Source organism: Necator americanus, chromosome V (genome assembly GCF_031761385.1).
Source record: "Necator americanus strain Aroian chromosome V, whole genome shotgun sequence".
In the NCBI taxonomy this organism is placed as follows: Eukaryota; Metazoa; Nematoda; class Chromadorea; order Rhabditida; family Ancylostomatidae; genus Necator; species Necator americanus.
In genome coordinates, this window is record NC_087375.1 from 25,400,519 (window position 1) to 25,426,732 (window position 26,214).

Sequence of the window (26,214 nt, forward strand, 5' to 3'; positions counted from 1 at the left end):
AACCTTCTTGACTTGAACGTTTTTTTAAAACTCCGTTTCTTGAACTTGAGTTATTCAACTTAAAAACTTTGTTGCCGAATCTGCTAAATTCCTCAATTCCCAGGGAACGATAATTTTTCTCTAGGAAGACGTCTTTTGAAATGACAAAAATGGGAAATAAACTTCGGACGATGCGTGCCGAGCGGATACGCCCAAGCTAAAGGTGTCCTATCCATGGTGAATAAAGGTGCCTTATCCATGTTCATTTCTTTCCCTGATCATAGATTGTGGATAGTGGTAAAACACCGTTTATTTTCAATTACAATAAAAAAAAACTGAACTTAAAAATTTTAGCTTTCCACATCTTGAGAATTAAAATTCTAAAAAAGTGGTTCGTGAACTTTCTTTCATTATTTTCCTTGTTTCGAAACGCTTAAAGTTTTGTTTAGAATTTATATTTGAACACTGAGTAGAATTTGTTATTTGTTAAATCCCCTCCCCACCTCTCCTTTGATCTCTTTGTTTGGTAATTGTTACCTGTAGGGAATAAGACTTTTAGACTGTGTTAAGATTACTGAGCAGCAGGATCTCCAGGCAAAAGAGAATTTTTAATGTTTGCATGGCTTATCTTGCGCAATTCACAGCTTCTCTCATCAAATTACTCGGAGTACTCGGCATTCCAACACCTTTCTCTTCCTGGCAAATTCTGCAAGCATTTCATGACACCATGAAAAAAAGACCGTTCTGAAGCTGTCTACAGTTCTGTGCCGCGTAGAATCGAGATCGGATGTAAGCAGTTTAAGGTCGTGGCCTTTGGTTTTTTTAACGGTAAGACTTAACAGAGATGTAGATTTCCTATTCTGGTAAGACTTTGTCAGGGAGGTGGACTGCAGAGACTTCGTTTTAAGAGCAGTGAGAGCAATACTATCGATGCATAAGACTTACTACTACTTTAAATAAGGGATAAATTATTTCAAATTACAGTTTCAGATTAGACAATTATAGTGGATGTCAGAAAAAACAGGCATTGAACTTAGACTTAGGCCAACAATATTCTTCTTCTTCTCCGTTGTGAACGAAAATTCATGAGCAAATTTTCTTAGCTGACTTCAGGAAGAAGCTGTTGAACTATCATTGTTTTTCACGTGCTTTGCGATACGAAACGATAAAGCGCTGTTTAGAACAGAGTGTGGAAATCATTTCAAGGATTATGTTAAAAATATGTAGATGACAAACGATCACATAAATTATGGTATTAACAGTACTGCAGATTGCAATGCGAATGAATACCTACGGAAACTATATCAAATCCAGCCTTAGTACGTCTTTCTTCCGGGTTTTTTTGTTTTCATTTCCCTGAATTCTTCTTCACTACATTTCGCGTGAATTCACTTATCCTTTCCAGTTATTTTATCCTTTCTTCCTTTGTCATCTCTTCAGTAGCGGAAAAATTCCTTGTTCTATTTGTTATTGTCTTTCCGAGGTTAAACAGTTACATGCACAACTACATAGCTTAAAAAGCAGTTGAGCAGAAATAAATGACATCAGTATTTAACATACGCACATTTCTGTTCATCCAAGATTTGCGTTTATTCTCGTAGCCTGAAGCAGTCTCGATCCTATTCGCATCCCAATTCTGTGGATTTCTCAGAAATAAGTCAAAAAAAATCCAACGCATTTTTTGCTACGGTAATTTTTCGTGTTCCCGCCATAAAAGAAACTTCCCGTTCCTCGCAGCAACTTCATTGTTTTCTCAATGTTCTTCGTAGAGAAATTTGAAAACTTCAAATTATCTTTTTATTACCGAAAGGATTACCGGAATATTTTTTTCTTGGCGGTGAAGGTCACCAATTAAATGTTAAACAGTACGATACTATGCTGCGGCAAGCTCGCATGATTTTTTTGGTATTATTTTGTAGGGGATGATCTACTGATGTGCTGTACTTTAATAAACTCTTCCTTCCATATCCTTATCCTTATTTCCGTAGAAAAGTAGACAAGAGATTGCCGACTGTTTTGACGAGTTCTTCCGAATTGATCGCTGATCGGCATTCACATTCCAGTACTACCCGTAAGTACTTTGGTGTCGATCGACGATTAGAGGTCCGCGGCGGCCGCGGAGTGAGCGCTTATGTTATCGGTGCTACGTTAACTTAGTCGAAGTTATTTACTGCTCAGCTTCCAGGCATTTCAGGTATTCGCCGACGCCAAGTGGTGATAATATTAGTCCACATTTGATAACACACACAGCACACCAATCATACGTGCTTTATAAACCCATTTCTGCGATAGAAACGCGCTGACCTGACAACTCACTGACAAGCAGTTCGTCTCCGACAACAATGAAACAGCTCATATTTGCGCTACTGCTAGTGCTGACCGTACTGTTAGCAGTACAAAGCGCCCCATTGGATGGTTCGTTTATTTTTCAGTAATTTTTCAGTGAATTATTATTTTTTCCTATTCTACCTAATCTCATCGAATTTCCTTTGATACCTAAGTTTCAGATATCCGACCAAGAAGAGATCTGAAGGAACTCGAACGTATAATGAAAGAAATGGTTGAAAGTCATGGGTTCGCCAACAATCCAGCATTTCGACCTGGGCGATGATGTCATAATGATGTCACGACATCAAACAAGTGTCAAAATCTGTTCATCGCAATGAAATTTCGGCCAGCATAATCCACAGAGCGTCTCGATCTCGCCAATCATGGGTCCGTTAGATCGTAATATTTCCTATTTATTACATTTCTACGCCAAATAAAAGCTGTGAGTGTACGTTTTGATTTGTACATGTATGCACATATGATCCGGTTCACCTCATATTAAGCGATTGAGTCACGTGTGACACGAAAATATGTGTGATCAGGTCAGCAATGTTTATTCAGTCGAAATCCTTAAAAGCATGCGGAGTGTTCTCGAACAAACATTACTTCTTGTTATTTTCGATAGAGACAAATAAGAATGGTACTGATAATAGTAATATTCCATAGGTTTTGAGTCCTTATGCTTGAACATGACAGTGTAGTTTGCCCTTGGTCAAATACATACATTTCGAAAAAAAAAAAAGAACGTGTTTGGTATTTTCCTTTTTGGTTCGCTTTCTTCCGAGATGCTCTAATCGATACAGTGACTTCGTATCAACCGTAACGTAAATTTCGACTCATTCTCGAAAACCAGAGCAAACACGACATTTGTTTCTTCACACACTTTTAAGTTACCACATTTTATTCACAAATTATTAATTACGAAAGAGCGGCATTCACGCTGCAATAATCACATAAAAATTTTGAGGTGAATTTTTCTTTATAAATTTCGCAATCTGCTCACCAAATTATCATTTTCATAAAAAAAACATTTCCTAAATCATCGTCAATTTGAAAGGAACTTTAGCCCATACTATCTTTTCTTACATCCGTAAATGTGTGGTTCACTCCAAATAAATAACTTTTTCACTTCATCTCTGAAGGCTATCTTACGTGAAAAATAAGGAATTATTAATGAAAATGGAATGTGAACACCACTTTGAAACTTGTCTGAGATCAACGGGCAGCCTATCCGTTTTATGCTGCTTATTTTCAACAATATTTATGGTCGCTTAGCACAGTTTCCGTATTTCCTCGAGGGACCATTGGAACGGCAGTTAGTTAACGCTTTCAACAGCTGCCATTCGGTGATACCTGTCAGAATTTCATGACTTTCGTTCAGTGTTTGCATTTAATGTTTGGAATGCTTAAAACTCTCAACAACGAGTAAAGTGCGAGCCAAAGTTGTTCAGATTCAAAAGAATTAATTAATTCATGCTCCTATTTCCTGCACGTTGAATGTTTATTCATGTTGGAAGCGTCTTAGAACTGAATTCCGGTCAAAATGGCCTCTTCTTCGAATCCTATTTGTTTGTCCGTGGACTTTCGAAATAGTGAATACTGTACGATCGATTAAATTATTCATTCAGCCATGAACGAGAAAAATAAAATCGGTTAATTTTAGGCACTCGAGTAAAATAAACTATTGAAAGTTAGATTTCACATAGCTGCGAAGAGTAAGTGATCACGGGTGTAGTGTGAGGATAGTAATTTGGTGAGTAACTATAATATACTCGGTTTTCATCGCTGGTTCGTTAGTTTTTTTTTTCGTCCTGCTTTTTGTACTTCTCTTTTTTTTTATTGTTTTTTGTTTTTTGCATAACATAGAGTCTTCAAAGTGACAATGCGAGTTGCGAGTTCCCTGCTCCTTCAAAAATAAAAATTTAAGATTATAACAGATTCTAAAATCAGTTGTGAATTTCCTTGAACTAAAGCAGTAGTGGTTGGAAAGGTGTTAAACTCTCACAAACACTGCTATTTGAAACAATGCTGTTGAAACAAGTAGGAGTGTAGTGGAAAATTCTAGAAAAAAGGGAGTTCTACTACTTCTAGTTCCAGTTGTTTATTACCTCCAACGTCCAATAAGGAAGCACATTGGGGGCGGGGCATTCAAGTGATTCCTCACACAAAAGCTAGAAATCTACTTAGATCTGGAAGGAAAACGGAAAAATCCTGAACAACTCAATGTTCTTGAGGAAATCAGAGAAGATTTCAACTACACCAAATCAATGAAGGAGGTTTTTCGCATAACTGTTATATTCTGCTTCAGGTTTTCAATTCTTATACAGAGGTTGAAGCATTCGCACCAAAGAGGACAGGATTCATAATGATGAAATTCGCAAAAACAGAACAAAAGGTGATTTAGCGAAGAGGAAAATAAAGAAAACTAGAAAGAAACCTCAGAAGACTCACAAAAAAAAGTAAATAAATAATGAAAACAAAGCAAAATTATAGCAAGACAAGAGTTTCATCGATTTATGTATGAGGGTAGAAAAGGTTCCTACTCACAATTCTTCTTCACAAACATTTCCCACAGATATCCTCGCTCAAAAAAGAACAAATTATGTTGGCTGTTCACATATTAGACTTAAAGTTCGACCTTCTTCCTTGTATTTCTCCACAGTTATTTCTCTTCTGGATAATTTAAGCTCACGAGTTACTCAAAAGAGGGAAAGAATTTTGATAGATAGAGGATTTCGATACTTAAAATTTATCCAAAATAATTTTGGAACCTTTACTTCTGCAACAGATCATTTACTGTACCTAGTTTTTTTTTTTTCAAATTCTGGTACTAGCTTCCTATTTCACGAATAATTACTTGAATTTTCGTTAATTGATTTGTCTTTTTATCCACTGAAGAAAACTGATTGCTACTACTACATACTTGTGCTAAAACATAAGGAGTAACTTCTCATTAGCATATGATAATAAGGGTAGTTTCTTTTCTGGCAGTTCAGTTAACAGTTGCTGGCATGTCCATCACCAAGGATTGGTTTGATGTTTCGAGTCTTCTATAAACTTTAAGCTTGGTAGTAGTTAGTTTCTTTATCTTCAATCTTTATTAGCTTGTTCATTTATTTTGAATTACATGTTTTGTTTTCTGTTTAATATGGAAGAAATTATACTGTAAAAATTTCCTGCAGTCCTACTTGAGCCGAGAATAGGCTGATGCTTCAGTCTTATCATGATTCCTGACGATGGGGGTTGAGTGCAACGTTTCTTCTTCAACCGGCTGTTTTTGGGCAACTGCATATCTTTTGGCGTACGGTACATTCCTAGCCGAATGACTTTTCGGAATCTTCTGCTTTACGATCACAAAACCAGCAATAAGAGATGAAAAAAGATTGATTCGTGACTCGACACATTCCTGTGTTCTATATTTACATATTCACGTAGTTTAGTTTTGAAGCACTTTATATTGCAGCCAGCAGCTTTGTGCAGAGTTAACGACACTTTTTTTGTTGCAATTGTTAACGTATTTTAAGGAATCCCCAATCAAATGTCGTGCTGGGAGGAATTTCTTGGAAGAATTGCACGAATACAAATTTCAGCTCCAAAGTGGAATCTCGGCAAAAGAGAAAAAAATTGGACATAAGATTGAGTCATCGATTTAAAACCGACCACAAAGAGGACAGACTGATTTCTGCAGCAGGCAACCCTTCACCATCTTAGCAAAATTTGCAATGTTCACGAGTGTAGACTTTTGTTAGATCACTTGAAATATTGTTGTCGAGGAAAGTGAGAGGAAAGGAAAAAGGAAAAAAAAGGAAAGAAAAGAAAAAAATATAAAATAAGCAGAGTAATATAGTAACGCAATACATAGGCCATAAAATATGTATTGGCAACATCGTATCATTCCAAAATCGGCCACAGATAAAGTACAAAAACCGCACAAATCCAAAAATTTTTCCGAAAGTCCTAAGTCTCAAGCCTTTAGCTGCCTATGACCGTTTATACTCTAGAAATGTCTTTGTAAGCTACGCCAGAATTGTGTGGCTCTATTATGGGGAACATTCGGCTTTCAAAATCCGTAAAAATCCACAAAAAAAACTCTACTATCGTCCTTCACTAGTGCGAAGATGATTCCAGAATAGCGCGAATTGTTCTGGATGTGCCAGTATGTGATTGTGCCGAAAATATTTCAAGAAATGTTGCAAAAATGCAGCTGTTAAGTCTACACGACTTGTCGAAAACAGTTATGTCAAAGTGATCGTTGAAAAAACGTACTATCATTCGTGCACACACCACCTACGTTATTTTGGGCTTTCCCAGACGGTTGCAAAGATAAGATGAACATTCCAGAAATGAACGTGGAAAAGGAAAAATTCGTGGAATTCTAAAACGATGTAGAAAAAATATTGTCGCTTTGCTTGATTCGATGACAGATGCTCACCAAGCCATCACAGAATCAAACTTTAGCTCTTTCTTTATTTACTGCCCTTCTTGGATGGATGTGCCAACAAAACGTTTACTTTAAAATTTGTTTGTTTATCGCTTGCTTATTTATTTGGATGCTTTACAGGTATGCCCCACGTACGTAGAAAGAAGAAAACCCAGATTTGATTGCCAGCCCATACTAAACTTCCGACGGAAGCAGGGATGATCTTATTTTAGAAACTACAAGGGATTACGGGGCCATTTTCGACGAAAATTTGATATTTCAGGAAAAGGTCGTCCTATCCAGTTGAAGACAGCACTTTTGTTGTGGATAACACGACTTTATGGCTTAATTAATAACGAAAGAATGCCAAAATAACTATCTTTTTCTTGAGTACTTGAATGCAAGTGAAAACCCGTGTCTTTCAGTTTCTGCCCTTAAATAATACCAATCACAGTTAAAATGTGAAGGGTGTGGTAGCGCGTAAAAGGTGTACCTCTGCCTGATGCACTATTTGTTAATTGGCTTAGTTATTTATGACCATAACAACCATATCAAATCATCTGTTGCACATAACTCTAAAGTACACTACGAACCGTTCAGTTCTTCACAATCCTGACATGTAAGCGATAAAGCGTCCTTTGATATCACAGGCCCCAAAGTGTCTATTTCAGGTTAAGAGGGGGAACGAGGCAATCACTTGACTGATGTGTTGTCAATGTTTGTATTTGAGTGTGTTCAAAACATTACATTCTCGAAAAAAATATTCGTACTAAGTGCTTGCTCATTGCAATAGCCTTTTTTTACGGACCTCGCGAGAAGTGCTTAGAAAGAGATGACGTTTTGGGAAATTTCCAACCTAAATCCCTTTGACTTGAATCCTCATGCGTCCGATAGTTAGCGTGCGAAATGAGTCATTGGTAAGCACATCTTCTAGTTTCACTCCTTTAAAACTCATCTTCTGAGATTCCTCATCCGGAAAAGTTATCATTCTCTGATGAACGAAGAACCAAGATCAAAAAAACCCAAAATAGTCGTGCTTACGTCACCGGCAACGTCGCCGCGTTATGCTACCGTAACACGGTGTAGTGAAATTGGATAATTCTACATAAACTTTGGAGCATACCGTAAATATTGCGGTATTCTACATTTCTTTAAACTTTCGAAGCTAAGATAAACAAAGGAATTCTTTTCAATCTGAAATATTTTATAGTTGAATAATTTGAAAATTCCCTACAGTTATCTTTGATAATTCTGGAAGATTTTCAACGTCCATTTTTGAAAACTCATTTGTCATTGACAAAAAAATGCTCCACCTTCAAGAGATCCGTCTTATTTATATGACAGCCCGCAAAACCGTGTAAAATCTCTAATACCGAATATCTAATACCTGATAATAAGTCAGCTGGTTAGTTACGTCTATGCACTTCTCTTGGATTCATATTTTCACAATACCTTAGATTGTAAGCGAGCACTGCACAAGATCGTATACCCTGTCCTCTTTCTGGCTCTCATCCAAGCACAAACCATGAGAAAAGTATGGGGGAACACAAAGAAACATAGGCAACACATGATATCCGTATCTGCGATGTGATTGATAGTTACGAAGCACGAACTGACGAATACGTGTTAGGACCACTCAAAGAAGCGGCCTCCCATGCTCCTGTACAGATAATTCAGTCTATAACATAGAAAAACTACTTCCGCATTCTTCCTTGCTACAAGAAAAGGAACTAGTTCCGTTCTTTTTTCTACTTTACTCACCTTATTTTTAGTTTATGCCTAAAAATTGCGGCGTGCACGCATTCGTTCCGTTGGCACGTAAGAAAAAACTATAATAAAGCAGATAAGAGGAAGTCTTCCGGTTGCTATTGAACTAAGAAATTATTCGAGGAATTTCACACAATTATCGGTGTATACGAGGGGAGTTTTGGAGCAGTAAGGATCCCAGTCATGTTCAAAGAGCCATTTCTAATCGAGTGAGAAGAGTCACGGGGGTGAACTGAAAGGAATTCCTGCAAAAATGATAAGCCGGCCACAGTTTGCATTTGCTGCTCCGAACAAGCCAACATGATTTTTCAGTCCAACTGTCAGCCGTAGAGCTAGCGAGGTTGGAAATTTCCTAACAGTTTCAAACTTGTGAACTTTAAAGAAACTACGAAACTAAGAAAGTTGAATTTTTAGGGTCCCTACAATTATTTCAACACTCATGATTTAAATGATCTCCAACATAATGATTTGACTATCGGAATAGCAAAAACTCTTTTCTCTCACATTCTCTGAAATGTATAAGATCATTTTTCAAGGATTATTTACCGAGCATAGTATCGACTGTGACGCCGCCTTGTGGTCAATTAACACCAACAGCAGCAACATAAGTAGGAAAAAATATCCTGCAGGTTTTAGAAGTGTTCGAAATGATTCACACAAATTGACTATTCGTTAATCTCGACATTTTCTTTATTTAATATCACACAAAATCTTCAAAAATTTTTATAAAAACGAAGCTGCAAGAGTTTTCGAAGATTCCGAACATAAAGGATCCTTGAGAACAGATTTATAATTAACACTGATAGGCATGCAGAGTGAGCGACCTTGGGATCGCATTCTACCTTAAAGATAAAAGAAAAGGATAAAGTGTTCGGCGTTAGTTAATCGTTCCCAGATACACCTATGTTCTACTTCAGCTCAGAATTGTTTGAGGATTCATGAGCACATGTACAGTATACACAATAACTTGCGTGGCCAGTCGATGTATCAAGTCAGTGTTAGCATCCTACCAGGCAAGTTTGGTACCAATATTTTCGAATCACGAATTGTGGAGCGCTTTGCTGGCTTCAGAATGAGTTTGAACCATCGAATCGCAGCTTATTACCGATTTTGCTGCACCCACAATTATATTTAAAAACGCGGAAGACGGTATGTTTATTATAGAGAAAAGCTGTTAAAGTACATCATCGGAGAAGTAGTGCACTTTCTGTTAGAGATGTCTGCTTCTCGATGAGGAAAGATATGAGAAATAAAACTTCGTCATTAATCAATTATTCCTAACAATGTAATATTGTATAACAACGCACTAACATATATTACATACGCTTTGGTTACACTCGATACATTCGAAGTCTTGCGATCGGATTTACATCACCGCCTCCCACGTCTGTTTCCTAAAAAGAAGGATTGCATTAGAAATGTCTGATTGAGAAAACCAGGCGCAATTCGTTGATTTTTTCGGCAGAAAATGGTTGAAATTTCCTATTTATTTATTTGTTTATTTGTCCATTTATTTTTTATGATAGATATCCTGCCAAAAATAATGTGAGAAGGACAAGTACAAAACTAGTACGGTAAATGCATAGTAAAAAGACAGAAAAAATTACACCGATCAAGGATCAGCTCCGCGTATTCCGGCCTAGATAATCTACTACACAAAAATTGATATGAATAAGTTGTAACTCGAAAATTTTCTGCGACAAAAGAAAAATCAAAAGAAAGCGTAATTAATCGCAGCTGTATTAAATAGGTCTTATGAGACGAGTCCTTTACATTTTTATCAAAAAAAAAATCCTTTGCCACAGCAAATTCTTCAAATTCTGTTACAAAAGTGTGTTTCGGGAAATTTGTAATCCATCTTGATTACTACCTTGATTAATAGCCTCCTCATAGCCAGCGTTTAATTTAACCAACAGCTGTTCCCAACGTTTTTCAGTTGTAATCTGAGAAACTTGAACTTTATGATGCTACTTACACTAGATCTTCGAAGAAATCTTTTAGCCGGAACTGATGAAGCAAGGCAGAACTGACCGGTCAATGAAATCTGTTCATTTTAATGGTCCAGTGCAAAACCACCCTAAGTTCCTACAGAGTACTCTTGCTAAATGATTCGTGAATGCTTTGTTTTGGCTATGTTTGATGTTGTTGTTTATGTTTATGCGGAGTGGATGTGATTGTTACGTAGCTGCCCATTGTACACAGCTGTCGTCACCTGCTGTTATGCGAGGGAGTTAGTTGATCGAATGAGTTGATGAGAACTATGGATCTATGCTTATCGGCTGTGCATTTCTATCGTCTTCGTCGCTCGCTACTGAAAAAAATCACGGAAAAATAAAAAATAATATAATAATAATAAAAATAGTTGGAAGTGATCTAAGAAGACAACAGCAAGGAAGAAGAACTTCTAATATAGCATTATAGCTGATATTTATTCAATTAATTATTCGACTACTTGGAAAAAATGGTTCCCCATGGACGGATATTTAGAATGATCGTTTCCAGTCTATGTCAAAAGGAAAATTACGATGTAAGCCTGCTTCTCTCGTTAGAACATAAAATTCTAGTCCTCTGCCCCATGATACATCCAGACCCCCCCCCCCCCCCCTCATATTCATCCGAAACCTCGGACGAAGAGAATTTCAGTAGCTGCCCAGCTTTCATCCCTCTGGCGGCTGTCGTTCATCGTCTCGTCGCATGCTGCCACATGGAGCATCTGTTATAAGCTTTTAACATGATAAATGTTTTTCGGAAGATGGAATAGCAAATGGCTGGAGGAATTATTTTCATTTGTAGATAATTCAGCACCTACGGTTCAGAGATAATTGGCAAAACTGTTTGAATAAACAAATATATAGTAAAGACTTAGTATTCGATTCGAAGTTATTTATTTTCATTTTATCTTTATTTTATATTGTTTATTTGCTCTCTTATTCTTCGATTCTATCTTAGCTTCTAAAATATTAGCTGTCCACCTATTGAACCATTTCAGTTAGCCATGCTCACCTCTCAACAACGCATTCCTCGCCAAAGGTTACGATCTCGGAACTTTTTTTTTACCCAAAGTAACGAAGGTCTTCTCAACTATAAAATGTTCACCTGCTCTTTTTTTAACTTAAAGGCTAGCTGCTAGAGGTATTTTATGTACGCCTGTATGAAACTCGCAGACTCCGGATTATTCTCATAAACGCTGGTTTTAGTACTAAGCAGGATGAAAAAATGTAACAAATGTTAAAGAGCATAGCGGTCATCAGTCCCTTCCGGATTTGCTTACGTTCTTCTCCAATTCACTATCGCAGATGATTGCTTGCGCTGCGTACGCGATGATTTGGGGTCCTAGCGGATGCTTCAGATCACTGTTATCCTAAATTCGACCACCATCAAATTTCCCTCTTACCACTAAGCTGCACCCGATTTCTCCACATTTAACCCATCGACGACAGTCTTTACGTACTAGGACCGATCCATGTTTTCATTTTCCAAGTCCATGATGTGTAATATTTATTCGAAGATGATAAAATCATTAAATACAAAAAAAAACTTTCGGAAAAAACTTAGGAAATCATGAAAAATTATCATTGAAGCGTAATGCTCACAAGTGGGTTCCGCTGTCGTCAAAAGGCTGACAGTATTAGTAGAGTCAAAACGAGATGAAACACGGTGCAATTGCGTACGCGACTATGCTCGAAGTTCCGCGGTGGAGCATAGCTGTTAGGATCGACTGGGACCTTACTGGCACCATCCACCGCTGCAGTACGCGATGGTCCCAAGTCGATTCCAACCGCCATCTCCACCGCGCAGCTTCGGACGCAACCACTTATGCAGGTGCACCGTGCTTCATTTTGCTTTCATCCGACCATACAAGTCACATGACCCGCCAGTAGATTGGGGTTATATTATAAGTAGCCCCAAAGTTTTACAGATGACACAGTTATTCCTGAAGCTTCCGGAATTACGCGAAGACGATATTAACGCAGAAACGTGACCCATTCAGACATGTTTTGAAAGATCACCAATTTCTCAAAATTCAGTCGGTCCGTTACGAATTCTCAAGGTCTGCTACAGTCTTTCAACGTTTGGAAAAGTATTGATCGGTGCAGAAGCGATCCTTCTCCTTGTCTGCGAGTGAATTGCCACCCAAGCTGGCACAAGTAATTTTACCCATCTCTATTCCTAACATTTGTCTTTGGACTAATATTAATACAACTTTTAGAAGAAAAAAAAATTGACTGATATGTTCCAAGCAACAGAGGTTTTCTAAAATCTGGTTGAAACCTCAGACGCATGAAAATCCTTCGTGGATTGCATCTCACACACAACGATAGTGTTATTGCTGAGAAAATTTAAGATTGGCATCAGGTAGGTTAAAAAAAACCTCTAGAACAAAATCTATAAATAAGGGCTTCTCATTTCTAGTAAGAACATTATTTTTTAAAATTAACTTCAGATTTCCTGCATTTCCTCCAATTTGTTACTAGAAGATTTCTTCTTTCAAATAACAAGTAATAATGGAGTACGTTTAAAACTTTCATTTCCACTTTCGAGACATTCTACAATTTCCATACCAGAAAGGAGACCATCCCACCGCAATATTTTTAAATTTTAATTGCGACAACAAAGATGAATTTGTTTACCAGTGCCCTCTCCTCGAAAAAAAGTTACCAATCTATTCTTACAAAAAATGCACCAGTATATCAGGTTGCCCTTTTTACGATCACAATTGCTCCTAGCAAACCTTTGATTCGGGCGAATACATATGTTCGCCTCGTTTCGTTGCTATCTCATAGGAAATCCCAATCTATCATGTTTGTAGCAAGTGGCAACGGTTGACGTCCTCAGCAGCCGTCACCTATGTTGTTCTGAGGTTGTTGTGTTACATCGCGAAGGAGCTGCGAATGCGGTGGCGACGACGGCAGCGAGCAGGCACTCCACCTCCCACCAGAAACAGACGGACTGCTGGCAAGTCTTTACGTAAGCAATTGAGGGCAGACAGATACGAAGATGAACGGATATGCTGCGACGTCAACGTCATCAGCACTGTCAGAAATGCTTTTTCGAGAAATCAGAAATAAATGAGAGCTTTCGTATCTCGTGACGTCTAAATGCCAAGGATTTGTTGTAACATTTTCGGCCGAATTGGCCATGATCACGAGGCAGCATCGCTGCTGTGGAATGTCATGGAATTCCTCTGACACGAAAATTTCTAAGACATTAGTAGATTCCGGGCCGAGTGTAGCGCAGTAGATTAGAGGTCCGCTTTGGCCGCACGATGGCTCGAAACCGCCCTATTGTCGGCCAAGCCTTTCATCTCTCTTCAAATTGGTGCCAGACTTGTCTGGGAGGACAAAAGCACTGACTTGGTCATCGGCTGAGCCTTGCAAATCACTGTTGAGGCCAGCACGTGCTTGAGAAACCTCACAGATTGCAGTAAAACGCGGTGACGCATCTCAAGTGGAATGCTACCCCAATGTCTTGATCCTTTATTCTTTCAATAGCTTCCTTCTTCTCTTTCGCGAACACCTGGGAGTATTTGTTTAGCTGTCGCCTGTAGAGAAAATTAGTGAATAGATCGCGATAAATCTGTTGTCCTTGCAGGAACGTGAAACAACAGAGTTTCAGAATGCGGATAAGTTCCCTGTTTGCACAAAAAGGGTAATATCCTTTCCAATGCTTCTACAGAGAAGACTACCAGAATCAAATAAATATGCAGTATTTCTTTCCACCGTTCTTGTTCCTTATTTCTAAGATGTACTAAGCAATGACCCGCATATTTCATTCTGATCCGATGTCTAATCTCCTCATACTTCACATTCCTGTCAGATTGCTACTAAGGTTTCATCCGACGAGCTATGTGATCTGAGAAGAAAATGGATTCGAAAATCTATGAGCAACTCGTTTTAATGGAAAAATCCGATGGCGACAGATAATGTGTTTACATAATTTCGAAAACATTGACTAAGGGACAAAATGCTCGTTTGATCGACCCCATTGTGACGTGCCAACTCATCGTAGGCGTTAGTGGTGTTTGTCTCAAAAGTATTAGTAAATTATGTCAGACCTATGCAATAACTTGCGGGGCAGGCGTGTTTTTATTCTCTCACATTCGGAGCAATTTACCCAACCTCGCGTGCAGGAAAGATTGCGGTTGGCTGTGCGCGATCCGTCGACTGCAGCCGTAAGTGTACTCTCCTGCTGTTACAATACATTTATTAGAGATTTTCGGAAGTCCATACACAGTGGTGAAGAAGAATCAGAGAATTTTCCTAGAAGGAACGAAGTTCTTGGAATATAACAGAAATTATGCACGCGATCAGATCTTTCCAATCAGGCTGTTTCCCCCAAATATGTTGATTCGCATCTATAACGAGAATTACGAAGAGTTTGGCGATCGGATAGCTAGAGGACGATCAAAAGCTTAAACGTGCATAAATTGTCAAATCATCACATCATGGTGACGATTCTTTTTTTCAAATTTTGAGGTTCTGAAATAAAATAAAAGAAAAAAAAAGATTCTGAAATTCGGACTCCGGACTTCGACTTCAATTTTAATCCTAGGCATACATATGGAAAAAGTCTGCAGCATTCTTTTTTTTCTTCCATCTTCAAGGTCGAAAAGCAACCCGTCCACGCAATAGGGACACAGTTCTGCAAGGAATTTTTACTTTTTCATCACACAATTCTCTTGAAGCGTTATTTTGGAGATGTTCTTCTCCTACTGCAGTAGTGGTAAAATATATGGACGGCGTTCGTTGCCGTTTTACCCAATCATATCACTGATAAGTTTGGAAGGTTTAAAGGAATACAAAATTGTGGATTTGTTGAAAGCCGTGGCAAATATGTATACATGCATAATATTCGGACACAACAGAAATTGCTACGATTCCGTCGAGCGCTAAACACAAAATTTGGGAGTAAATGGAAGTAGGAAACACTAAGGAGAACACAAATTCGAAGCGTCTTTTCCATAGTCGTTTATCCGTGTGATGTACCGTAATATCTTGACTTAGAATCTATTTTTCTTATTATGAAATTGTGGAGCACAGATCGTGTTAGTAATAATATACGTAATCGTGCTGCCTTCTCTTTCACCACCGGCACAACCTTTATAGTTGATAGAATTTCCAGCACAAAAAAGATCTGCTTGAAAAATTGGAAAAGTTTCGTTGCAACCATACATGCTTCGATTATTTCACTATCTAGGTATTTCTATTAAATATTTATCTATTGATATTTATTACTCAAATGTAGCAAAGTGGAAAGAGGCCATCCTTACGGATGGATGGTCAAAGATTAGAACTCGCCTGGGGCCAACTATCGTTTTCTTCAATTTGAGGTCTACAAGTCCGTGACTGAGCTGTGTGGGAAAATAAGGACACTGATATTGACACATTTGGTGCGTCAACTGGACGTCGCAAGCCAGCGGATTCCAGATGAGTCTCCAGTTGAATGAAGTGAATACAATTTCCGATTGGATGCAACTAGAAGTTCCAGGCACATGGTGTCGATACAACAAACTTCCTTCTCGAACCTGTCAGATCTTCAACGTCGTCCACCTTCCCATGCATTGCGCGTGCCTCATAATCCACAAAGCTTCGGGCTACCGTAGAACAATCGATATCAGAAATATGTTCAGTTTTAAGAACGAAGCGTGGGTGTAAACGCGGCGATTGGACCGCTTCGGGGATAGCATGTGTAGGCTACGCCCACCAGCGATCCGCGCCTAGAGCTTCCGCCCCTTCTCGCTTCGGATCTCCCACATCTCGCACATATCGCACAGGCAAGGCTAAATCCTCCACAACACAGACATGTCGGACGTTGAAGACGAGCACGCTGAAGACGTTGAGCAGGACGAGAATGATGTGCCTGAGGTGAGCACAGCTGATTACGATTATCCACGATTCCTTTTTGGAATGGAATGGAAAATGCCTCAATTTTTCCCTTGTTTTGTGGTTTAGTGCTGTTTTGTCACCTCGACTCAGTCTTCCGAATAATTCCTTGATGAAGTACTTGCATCCGTACGTTCCGCGACTCTCGCTCGATTTGAATGTTGCAACGAACTCATAACTTCACAATTTCTAACTATTGAACTCTTATTGAAAATGTCGAATTTCTGATGCTTTTTTCTTTTTTTCAACTCACAAACTTCCTTACTTCAATTATGTACGCTATGCGGACTGATAAACTTAAGAGGTGTCATATGTGCATACGAGATTTTTCTTCTAAAACTCAGGCAAATCCATGGCATAGAAAATGAGAAAGAAACAATCATACATGAGATCTAGATCTAGAAGTTATGATGATGCCGGCCTTCAATCTCTAGTTGTAATTTTGATTAATCCGAAAGGATCATTTTTGATCACTCTCATCTCTACGAAACTGTCAAAGAATTCGAAATGAACATAAACGAGAAGAGTTAAAGAATAGCTTTCAAGGAACTTGGCTTCATCCTGTAGAAATCCATTCATTTCCTACGGCTTCACTGTGTAATATGTCAGTATTCGGCTGAATTCTTTGTGAAAAGATTTCTCCGTGCTGACTTGTGTTTTTCTCTACCAGGAAAGCTGTGATGTTGGCTGGCTAAGAGCGTTGCCGTCGCGCTTTAAACATTCTGCGCTGCGTCTCGAAACTGTTGTAATAATGTAACTACTAGGAGCCGCTAGGCAAGCACATATTGCTACCTTCACGAAATATTCGAGGGTACGCAAATTTATGGAAACTGAAGTAAAACAAAAAGTCTTTATATTCTTCCCAGTATGAATTTGCTTTTCTTTCCATCGTTTTTCCTTCTTATTTTACATTGATTAACGTTAGACTTCTAAAGTCCTCATCGTGAGTTTTTTTTCGAATTTTATCGAAGAAAAAATTGAATCGAAGTTGAATCTGAACTGCTGATATTTTGACATGATCGTAATTTTTTCGCGCAAAAATTCCATTCAGGCAGTTAAAAACATCGGATTTTTAGCATTGAATTGAAGTGACATCGCTAAAATGTTACTACGCTAAATTTCTAGGTCGTTTATAGATCTTCTGCCACAAAATTACCTATTGCACTTGCAATTATCAGAAATTACGACAACAAGACCTCATAACATTACATCAAACTTCAAAAAAGTGCATTGGAATCCTGAGTCACCTAAGATTTATTTATCCTGACAAACAATTCAGAGGCTGCCTATAATTCCAATGCTTTCTCAAGCTATTTCTTGCTTTCAGAAGGAGATCAAAATTTGCTGAAAAGGTCTCTGAATTGACCAACTAAGTGCTGAAACTTTGCTTCTCAAATTATTGTCAGCAGTTCATTTCTCGATGGCTACGGGGAGTCGATAAAAGAATTAATGTGAGGCAGAAAAAGAGTGCGAGTTGCGATAGATGCGCCACGGTCACCAAAAACCAAAACAACCACCACTCCCTATAAAGTTTCTGTTTAAATCAACGGCTAGCTCTTAGAAAAAGAAATTCACTGTTGTACGTGTTATTATATTCTGTTCGCCAATTTCACTGCTAAGTCAGATATTTTCCATTCAAGGAACTTTCCTGGAGTAGTAGTTTATGGCACATTAGCGCAGCCGAAACAGAAGAAAATGTCGTCATTCATTGCGAAATCACATCTCTCTTTTACAGGAGGATGGCGAAAAGGACGACACTCTCGCACCAGCTCCAGGATCAGCCGCATTGAAGAGCCCGACGCCCGGCCGACAGCCCGGCTTCAACGTCCCAGAAACTGTACTGCGAAAGTGCGTTTCTCATCCTCATCTGCTACATGCGCAACAGTTGTTCACTTGCCCACGGCATCAGAGAGGAGTGTCGTGGAATGTGTGCGGAGTGTATGGCGCTTGCCTCTGCAAAGTATTTTTGGACGCTCTTATCGCGCTTACTTTCAGCGTGGTTTCACCAGGGAGCGGAACTTGCATCGAACTGCGGATATTTACTTGAGAAACTGGAGATTTGAAAGATCACTTCATTACGAAATTGTTTTCCAAAAAATCCAAAAATGAAAAAAATGCTGTTCTTCACTTAAATAATACCTATAATACTTATACCGTATTCATAACTCCAAACAAGCCTTTATTTACACTGGAACTAACAACAGCTGGAACTCAGGTAGAGAAAAAACAGAAAAATTTGACAGAGAGTTGACATAAAAAAAATATCGCAGAATATTGGTATTTCCTACACGTTTTGACACTCTTAACAGTTTGTAAAAAGCAGAAATCATCAAACCACTGAACACCATGTGACTTGGAAGATTTAAGAGAAGAAAATTTGGAAAATAAAAAATAGAAAAATTTCTGTGAAGAGACGGTGTACTGGAGCCTTTTTGGGATATTTGAAACTCAAAGCGTCATTGGCAATATATATATATATATATATATATATATATATATATTATTACTCTAAACCTGTTCCAAGAAACAGCTCGATTAGGAAACCAACAGGATTTCAGGCAGCAACAGTACTCCTCTGGTAAACCATCAAAGCATGATAAGACGAAACTTATGCGTTCCGAAGGAATCATTCCTATCCAGGCAGGATCAAACAAATATGCTTCGCAGAAGGGAATGACTGGTAGGTTATGATTGGTCACTTTATAAAGTGAATCTCAAGATCATTTTCACACATTCGCATGGAGTTTAATTCAATTTTTTCGAGGAAATGATCAGTTTGAGCTTATCATGAATTATTCAGTGTTGAGAATGATAACTAAGTAAGGATAGGTTTGGTTTAGTTGAATGCAATTCCTACTCCGTTAGCAGTACTGGCAATCGGTCCAAAATTTTCCGCGAAAACCATGAATTTAGTCCTAAAAGCTCCAAAATCTGCTTTGCTTTTTCGCATCACTAAAGTTCTTTTGTAATAAGGCATCAGGTTACGACATTTCTTCGGCACAATCTTCGAGAAATCCTCGCAAACATCAATGGAATGTTCCCCGATAACATAGTGATTGGTTTTCTCGACATAGACGGTCACAGAAAAGCGTCGAGATTATCAATGTATCACTGTACGGGATGTTTCACATTTGCGAACAAACACATATTTTAATGGACACCATAAAAATGTTGCAGAGCAAGTTTCTGTGCATTAAATAATTCAAAAACTTAAACCACATTAGCCAAAACAAAGAACACCGCAACCTGTTCGTTTAGTATTTTCTTTTTCGCTTCTGAAAGAAGTTTTGTATGAGTCCTTTTCGTTAAAGAAGTGTTCTTTTGGACACCTTTCGCCTAAAAATTTGGCGTCGCCGCTTTTCCAGAGCCGACAAAAGTCAAAGTAACCTGGATATCCTTTTAATGTCTCCTCAGTCCACAAAGCAGTAATCTAGATTAGTGGGTCTAGAAAATTCTGGAAGAATCAGTCACCGATTACGAAATTCTTACTGCAATGATCTAAGTACGGAAAACGGATCTAAAACTACAATCACCGATAAGTTCGTGAAAGAAAACAGACCTTTGGACCTGAATTATTTGCCGATCATTTGCCGTATCTTAATCCTATTATCGCAGACGTACGTAGTAGCACAAAGGGCAACGAACGAAGTCAACAAGTGCTGTCTTCAAAAAAGGACTGACTCAATCTGGAGTCCACGAAGAAGAAATTCTTGAAAGAACAGTAAAACGCCAAAAATCCTAACACTTTTCCAATTCAGGATTCGGTGTTCCTCGTGATGTCATCGATAAAGTGAAGTCTGAAAACTTAGCTGAAATCACTGATGAGAAGAAGATCGAACTGCTGAAGGGATCCACGTGGTTGCAATCTGGTACCAACAAATTTGCTTCACAAAAAGGACAGACTGGTAGGAATCAACTGCTTCAATCGGATGCCCTCTGACCTCCCCTAAGCCAAAATGTTTCAGGATTTGGTTCTCCTCGTGATGTTAACTACAAAACGAAGGGTACCGGTGGAGCAAGCGAAGTTCCAGAGGAGAAGGTTGGTTGGTTATTTTAGGATGCATTATTAATGTATTATCCAAAGATTTACGGCTAAATTTGAATCATTTTGGTCTGACGACGATAACAAGGGACATGAAAACCAATATTTCATCAGGAACCTAATTCATCGATGGTGGAATGATTACTGAATTCAACTTTAGAAATTTTAGAGAGAAAAGAAAAGAAATTTTAGAAAATTGGGTTGTTTCAATTACCGAACAGAAAGCATTGTTACAGTCCTGTAAAACCGAGTAGTCTGAAACAATGTTAAGTACCTTGTTCCTGTTATTGCACAGAAAATTTTTCTATTTGTGCAATAATGTAAGCCGAACAAAGATCACTATTTAAGTCAAGGGTTGATTTATTCATTCTACTTCACATCCTCGAAGACCCCATCCGACCTGCGTGGGCTTAAGTCGACCTTACTTCTGGAAAGTTAAAGGGTAAAGTTTCTAGCGTTAATAAATCCGCTAATAAAATAAAAGGCTTGGTGAGCACTAGGAGCACGGATTCGAACCTCCGATAGATCGTGCAGGAAGCAGAACCCTCGAAGCGCTACACTACACCCGCCCTTCTGGAATATCGCCTTGAAATAATAGACTTTTTCCTCAGCCTAGTTGCCTCGTAAGAAAACTGGAAACAAATTCTGTTGTTTTTCACTCGCGAAAATAGAAGAAGTCGTTGCTCATTGGAATGGATGAGGGGAAAAATTGGCAGTTTTTTTTTATTTTTCGGGGAGGTTCATTGCTGAAAAGACCATGTTTATTTGATTTTGACCAAACATGTACTTCCATTAGGTCTGAATACATACAGAAATAACTTCATGCATCTAAGTCTTCCATGAATTATAAAGCATATGCAATCCTTAAAAAATGTTTCACCCTACTGTCTTTTTTGAAGAGATGCTCAGAAGTTTTCTTTAAGAACATTCTATGGTTGAGGCTTTATGCATAACAAAATCTCCGCCATAATACAATTGAGAGCACTACTTCTGTTCTAATAGCAAACACACGTGTAGAATGGACGTCTTAAGCAAAATAGAGAGAAGTCGTCAATTCAGGCCCGTGCTTCCGATGGTATCGTCCCTCTTCAATCCGGAACGAACAAACTCGCATCACAGGCTGGTATGACCGGCATCGGTATGCCTCGTATTGTTGATGGTGAGTCGGTCGTGTGTTAGAAATTTTTGTCCATTTGAGCACAATCGCGCATTAATACTGTGTCTCACAACACTGTATCCATAATTCAATTTTAGTGCGCAAAGCCGACGAGCAGGATCGAGAGTCTCAAGGCTTTATTCACCTTCAAATGGGTACCAATCGCTTCGCTAACCAGTCCGGTATGACAGGCTTCGGAATGCCGCGTCACAATATTACCAAGTAGGCGAACAGTCGTATATATGTTTGGAGCAAAAAAACCTATGGATTAGGACCGAAACTATTTTTCTAATAGATGGCTACGGAACATTAGCTTTTTAATATCGGTTATCTCGCATAAAAAAAGTAGTTTTTCGACAAATCGAAGAGATAAAGGATAAAGTGTACGACGTGGATCAATCCTGTGAGGATGCGCCTAGGACCTCGATTTAAATTCAGAATCGTTTTTCTGTTTTTCTATGAACATGTGTGCGGTCGTAAGTGACATAGGGGTGGACCGATGGTTCAAGGCAGTGTTTTTTTTCCTCCCGGAAAAATCTGACACCAATTTATCTACCTCAGAGGGATGAAAGTAGTGATTAACAGCGCTAGGAAATCTTCGATCGTGCAGTCAGGCCCGAACCAACAGCGCTACATCCGCTTTTATTTGACAAGTCAAGCTCGAGAATTACCGTGAAACGTTGCTAAAAAGGAAACATTGATTGTCCTTTTATGTGAGAGAAAAGCACATGTATTCATGTTCCATCTTCCAGATACAAGGACGAGGTTCGTGGTGAAATGCCCCATGATGAAGGAACCACCTCCAGGCAGACTTCTGGATGGAGAGAGGGTATGTTTCAAGCGTTAATGACTGATTTGAATGCGTTCGCATGTTAGTAGTTACAAAAACACACAAACGTCCACGATAACTATCTTCTTGTCAGCATTATCCACTAAAACTACTGGAGCGTGGACCTCCAAAGGCAGTGTTCGCGTTCAGTGAGAGTTGTTCAGTGAGATTTCTGATGTTGCTGCTCATTCCAGTAGGTGAGATCAAGAGTAGAGCATTTTCAAGAAGTCACTCTTGAAGATTGGCAGCAGGGTTCGCGACGAGAAAGTGGATAAACTGTCTGGCGTTAATCAAACCGTTTGGGATGCGCCACCACGTCCACCTCAATTCTGAATCACTTGAGGTTTACGACGTGACTGGCCTATACAGCGGGGGCCAACCAATGCATTAAGTCAATGTTTTTATCCTACGAGACAAGTCTGGTGCCGGTTTATCGACACCGGAAGGATGAAAGGCTTGGTGGGCACTAGGGTGGAAACGAACCTCTGATCAATCGTGCAGACAGCAGAACCTCTTGCCGACTGCGCTAGACCCGCCTCAAACGAGCGAGATGTGCCACAAATCGAGGAGCAGAAGACCTCAGTGAGATTTCTTCAAACGGAATTCTGGAATAGGCGCGTAATGTAGTTCTCATCACTGCAATGGATATAAAGAGAAAGTTCCTAGACTAGGTTGAGAGTTCCGAGCTGCCGTAAAACTACTTACTACTATAGACATAGAAGGAGGAGGTTTCTTTCTATTTTTGTTGTCATATTTGAAAACTGCGGTTCAAACTATGCATATAGTAGAGAAATGCAATGCAGAAAACTTACCTTCTGCTACCATTGACCACGCGTTACCATATTTTCTCACGTATTTCTTGAAATATGTAGTAACTAAGACGTTGTTGTGCCTTGGAACTTCGACACACTTCTGCTTATGTTTTCCCGTATAGGTCTATTACTAGAGTTTAATGTTCGGTAAATCGCAATTACCAACGACCCTTTCGTTGGTACACTGGAGAAACCCGAAACGTCAAGCTTATAAAGACTCTATCTGAAAACCTCGTAGGCACACTAATAGAAAACACTTTGAAATATGTTTCTTCTGATCAGATTCTGAATTTCTAATTCTAAAATCTTAAAGATTCTAAAATGAAAACATCGACGACAGAGAAGGGACTGGAGAACAAGGTCCTGGATTTTGTCCGGTGCATTTTAAAAATCTTTCAAAACGCTTGTTTAATGTTCGATGGATCGCAATCTCAGAAATTTAGATGCTCTCATCGTTGAGGTTTTTACTTCCAATCATGAAAATTTTATTTTCTCAATTGCTTTACGAAAATACACTCGTTCCATTCCAAATAACTCCTGTTTTCTCCCATAAAACTACTTCAACACGTGCTTCTTCTCCTATATTTCCATTCATGAGAAGCAGTGTACACTTAGGGTGCAGAAGGTACTCAAAAAAAACCCATTAACGCAAACCTGGTTTTTTTTCCAGAAACAAACAATGTACAAACAATGTATATGTAGTTGAGAAAACTCTGTTTCTGGATTTCAAAAAAATACATTCCCAAAACTTTTTTCAATTTAATTGTTAAACACCTCGCCAACCGTATGTAGAAAGTCATAAAATAGGCGTCGATGTTACACCACATCTGCAGTGAGCGACCTGATGTGAAACATATGCGCGGTAACGAAAAAAAAAATTAAACTACCTATCGATCTGGATCTACTAATTCCTGCACTTTCTTTATGCGTCCACCTGAGTAGCCTATACACGAAAATGTTTAGGAGCTTCACAAGCCGGCATGACTGGATTTGGTGCGTTCCGTAACAACACAGTCGCATTCCTGCAGGCCCAAGAGCAACGCTCTCAGGTTACGAATACTCATCTTCCTCAAACTGCCCGGCTAGCAATAACATTCAAGCTTAACCTGGAACTCTTTTCCAGGGTATGATCCCCTATCAAATGGGTGTAAACTTCCTTGAGTCACAAGCTGGAAAAACCGGATTTGGAATGCCCAGACAAGTAAGTGTCAATTTAGAGGGATTCTACAAGAAGAATCAAATGAACTAAGGTTTCACATAATTATGCAGGTGTTCACTTCGTTTGTTGATGATACTCACGAGGACCTGCCAGCTGACATGGCCCGCAGACCAGAAGTGCCATTCTGGACCGGTCAGGATGAATCTAGGCACGCTAACCAAGTAAGAAAAACTTTACCGTGTCACTTTTAAAACCAGCAAATATAAATACCTTGCACACAAATTCAACCTGGTCCAACTGAATCTTCAGACCGGAATGGGCGCATTCGGTACCCCTCGTGACGTTCGCGGCGAGTATGTTCGACGCATGTGGTGATCAATGCATGCAAGCAACTGTGCTCAACCATACAACTAGTCAGCTACAGAAGATCATAGTTACCGTAATCCCAAACCCATATGTGACATACCGTACCCGCCAAGACACACACACACACTTGCCAGTGACTTAAACACATAAGCATGTTTTCTGCTACAGATATCGACTAAATACACCGCGTGCATTGTATCTTGAATATGTTTCTATTTGAGAATTTATTAAATTTTTCAATTTGTTTCCTGTGACTGTTCGTGTCGTTTTAAGAAATGTTGACGAGCATATTAATTCACCCTAAAATTTAAGCAGGAAGAAAAGAAGAGAAGTTTCTAAAAACAGAATTATGGTGCTAAAACTCTCGAGGTCGGTCTAATTCCGAATTGAATTGGTGTCGTAAATAGCTACAGGATTTTTCGACTCTATGCCGTCTAGGCGTCTGTCTCTTTCTGTTAAGGCGCCAAGAGTGATCCTAATGAAGAACACAAAATACTTGTTGGTTTGATGGAATTGAGGGGGCGTCATAAGGGGACGTTAGCGCTGTTGACGTAGAACAGTTCTGCATCAACTCTGAGTAAAGTAGTACATTTAGAAATGATTTATTTCCTGTTCAAAGCAACGTTTACGTTGCTCACAAAACAAAATGAGAAGATTCAAAACCATGGAACAAATCTAGCCGAACTTCGGGGGTGGACACCTTTAACAGGCATGCCCTTCTTTGCTCAAGATGTATGGAAATTCCTGATAACCGTCCAGCTTGTTTGCTTCATGCAATACCAATACACTTTGCCGTTGAGTCCTTATTGCGGCAAAGCAGCCAAGGCACTGCCTCGTGAAAGTCACGCCTCTTCGCAACTATAGGCTGGCTCAACTGTTTTTATTCGGATGATCGTCCTCCGATCAACTTAATCCCAAATAAAGTTGCGAGAATGTGCATTTTTACATTTCAATAGAAGATTATGGTCAAGCATTTACGAAAGGAAAAAAAAACAACAATGGAAAATAATGGCGGTATCTAAACTCACTCCTAGCGATACCACCTTGAGCACAGCGGGTAGATCTCAGATGAAAAAAAAAACAATCATGGAAAATGATGGCGATCCTCCCACGAGAGCACAAAGTTGCCTGTTTGTTGGTAGAGGAACGTTCTCCTCTTTTTTTGGAGATGTTAATGGTAGTGAATATACATACGATTCTCATTGGAGGACATGTATTGTTATAGTTATGCACTGTCTCTCTTAGCATAAATGCTCCAATCATGGGAAGAAGTAATTTTAACGTGGGAGTCATCCTGAAATGCTCTCTTTCTGGGAAATCTACGTAGCTATTAGGTTGGTGCATAAATAATGTACGTTTTTTGTTGCATATCTTTGCGACAAATTTTTTCCGACTACATCCATCTTCAATATTAGAAGCCGTATAGCGTTTTGTGGCGCATTTCGTTGGGGCTATTAGCGCTGGGCATAGTAA

At 39.0% G+C, this 26,214-nt stretch overlaps 2 protein-coding genes across 2 annotated transcripts; both read left to right on the forward strand.

Annotated features, from left to right (window-relative positions):
- Positions 1–2,321: 2,321 nt before the first annotated feature.
- Positions 2,322–5,960, forward strand: RB195_015150 (uncharacterized protein; the record flags this gene model as incomplete). The annotated part of the gene is made up of 5 exons (XM_013448446.2): positions 2,322–2,394; positions 2,487–2,553; positions 2,658–2,694; positions 4,616–4,702; positions 5,832–5,960. 5 exons carry the CDS (start codon positions 2,322–2,324, stop codon positions 5,958–5,960), a joined length of 393 nt encoding a protein of 130 aa, XP_013303900.2.
- Positions 5,961–16,296: 10,336 nt separating this feature from the next.
- RB195_015151 (uncharacterized protein) lies at positions 16,297–24,750 on the forward strand (the record flags this gene model as incomplete). The annotated part of the gene is made up of 12 exons (XM_064205724.1): positions 16,297–16,359; positions 18,113–18,225; positions 18,936–19,057; positions 20,136–20,282; positions 20,343–20,416; positions 21,479–21,578; positions 21,674–21,797; positions 22,328–22,404; positions 24,180–24,265; positions 24,340–24,417; positions 24,486–24,596; positions 24,685–24,750. The coding sequence occupies 12 exons, from the start codon at positions 16,297–16,299 to the stop codon at positions 24,748–24,750; spliced, it is 1,161 nt and encodes a 386-aa protein (XP_064061605.1).
- Positions 24,751–26,214: the final 1,464 nt, after the last annotated feature.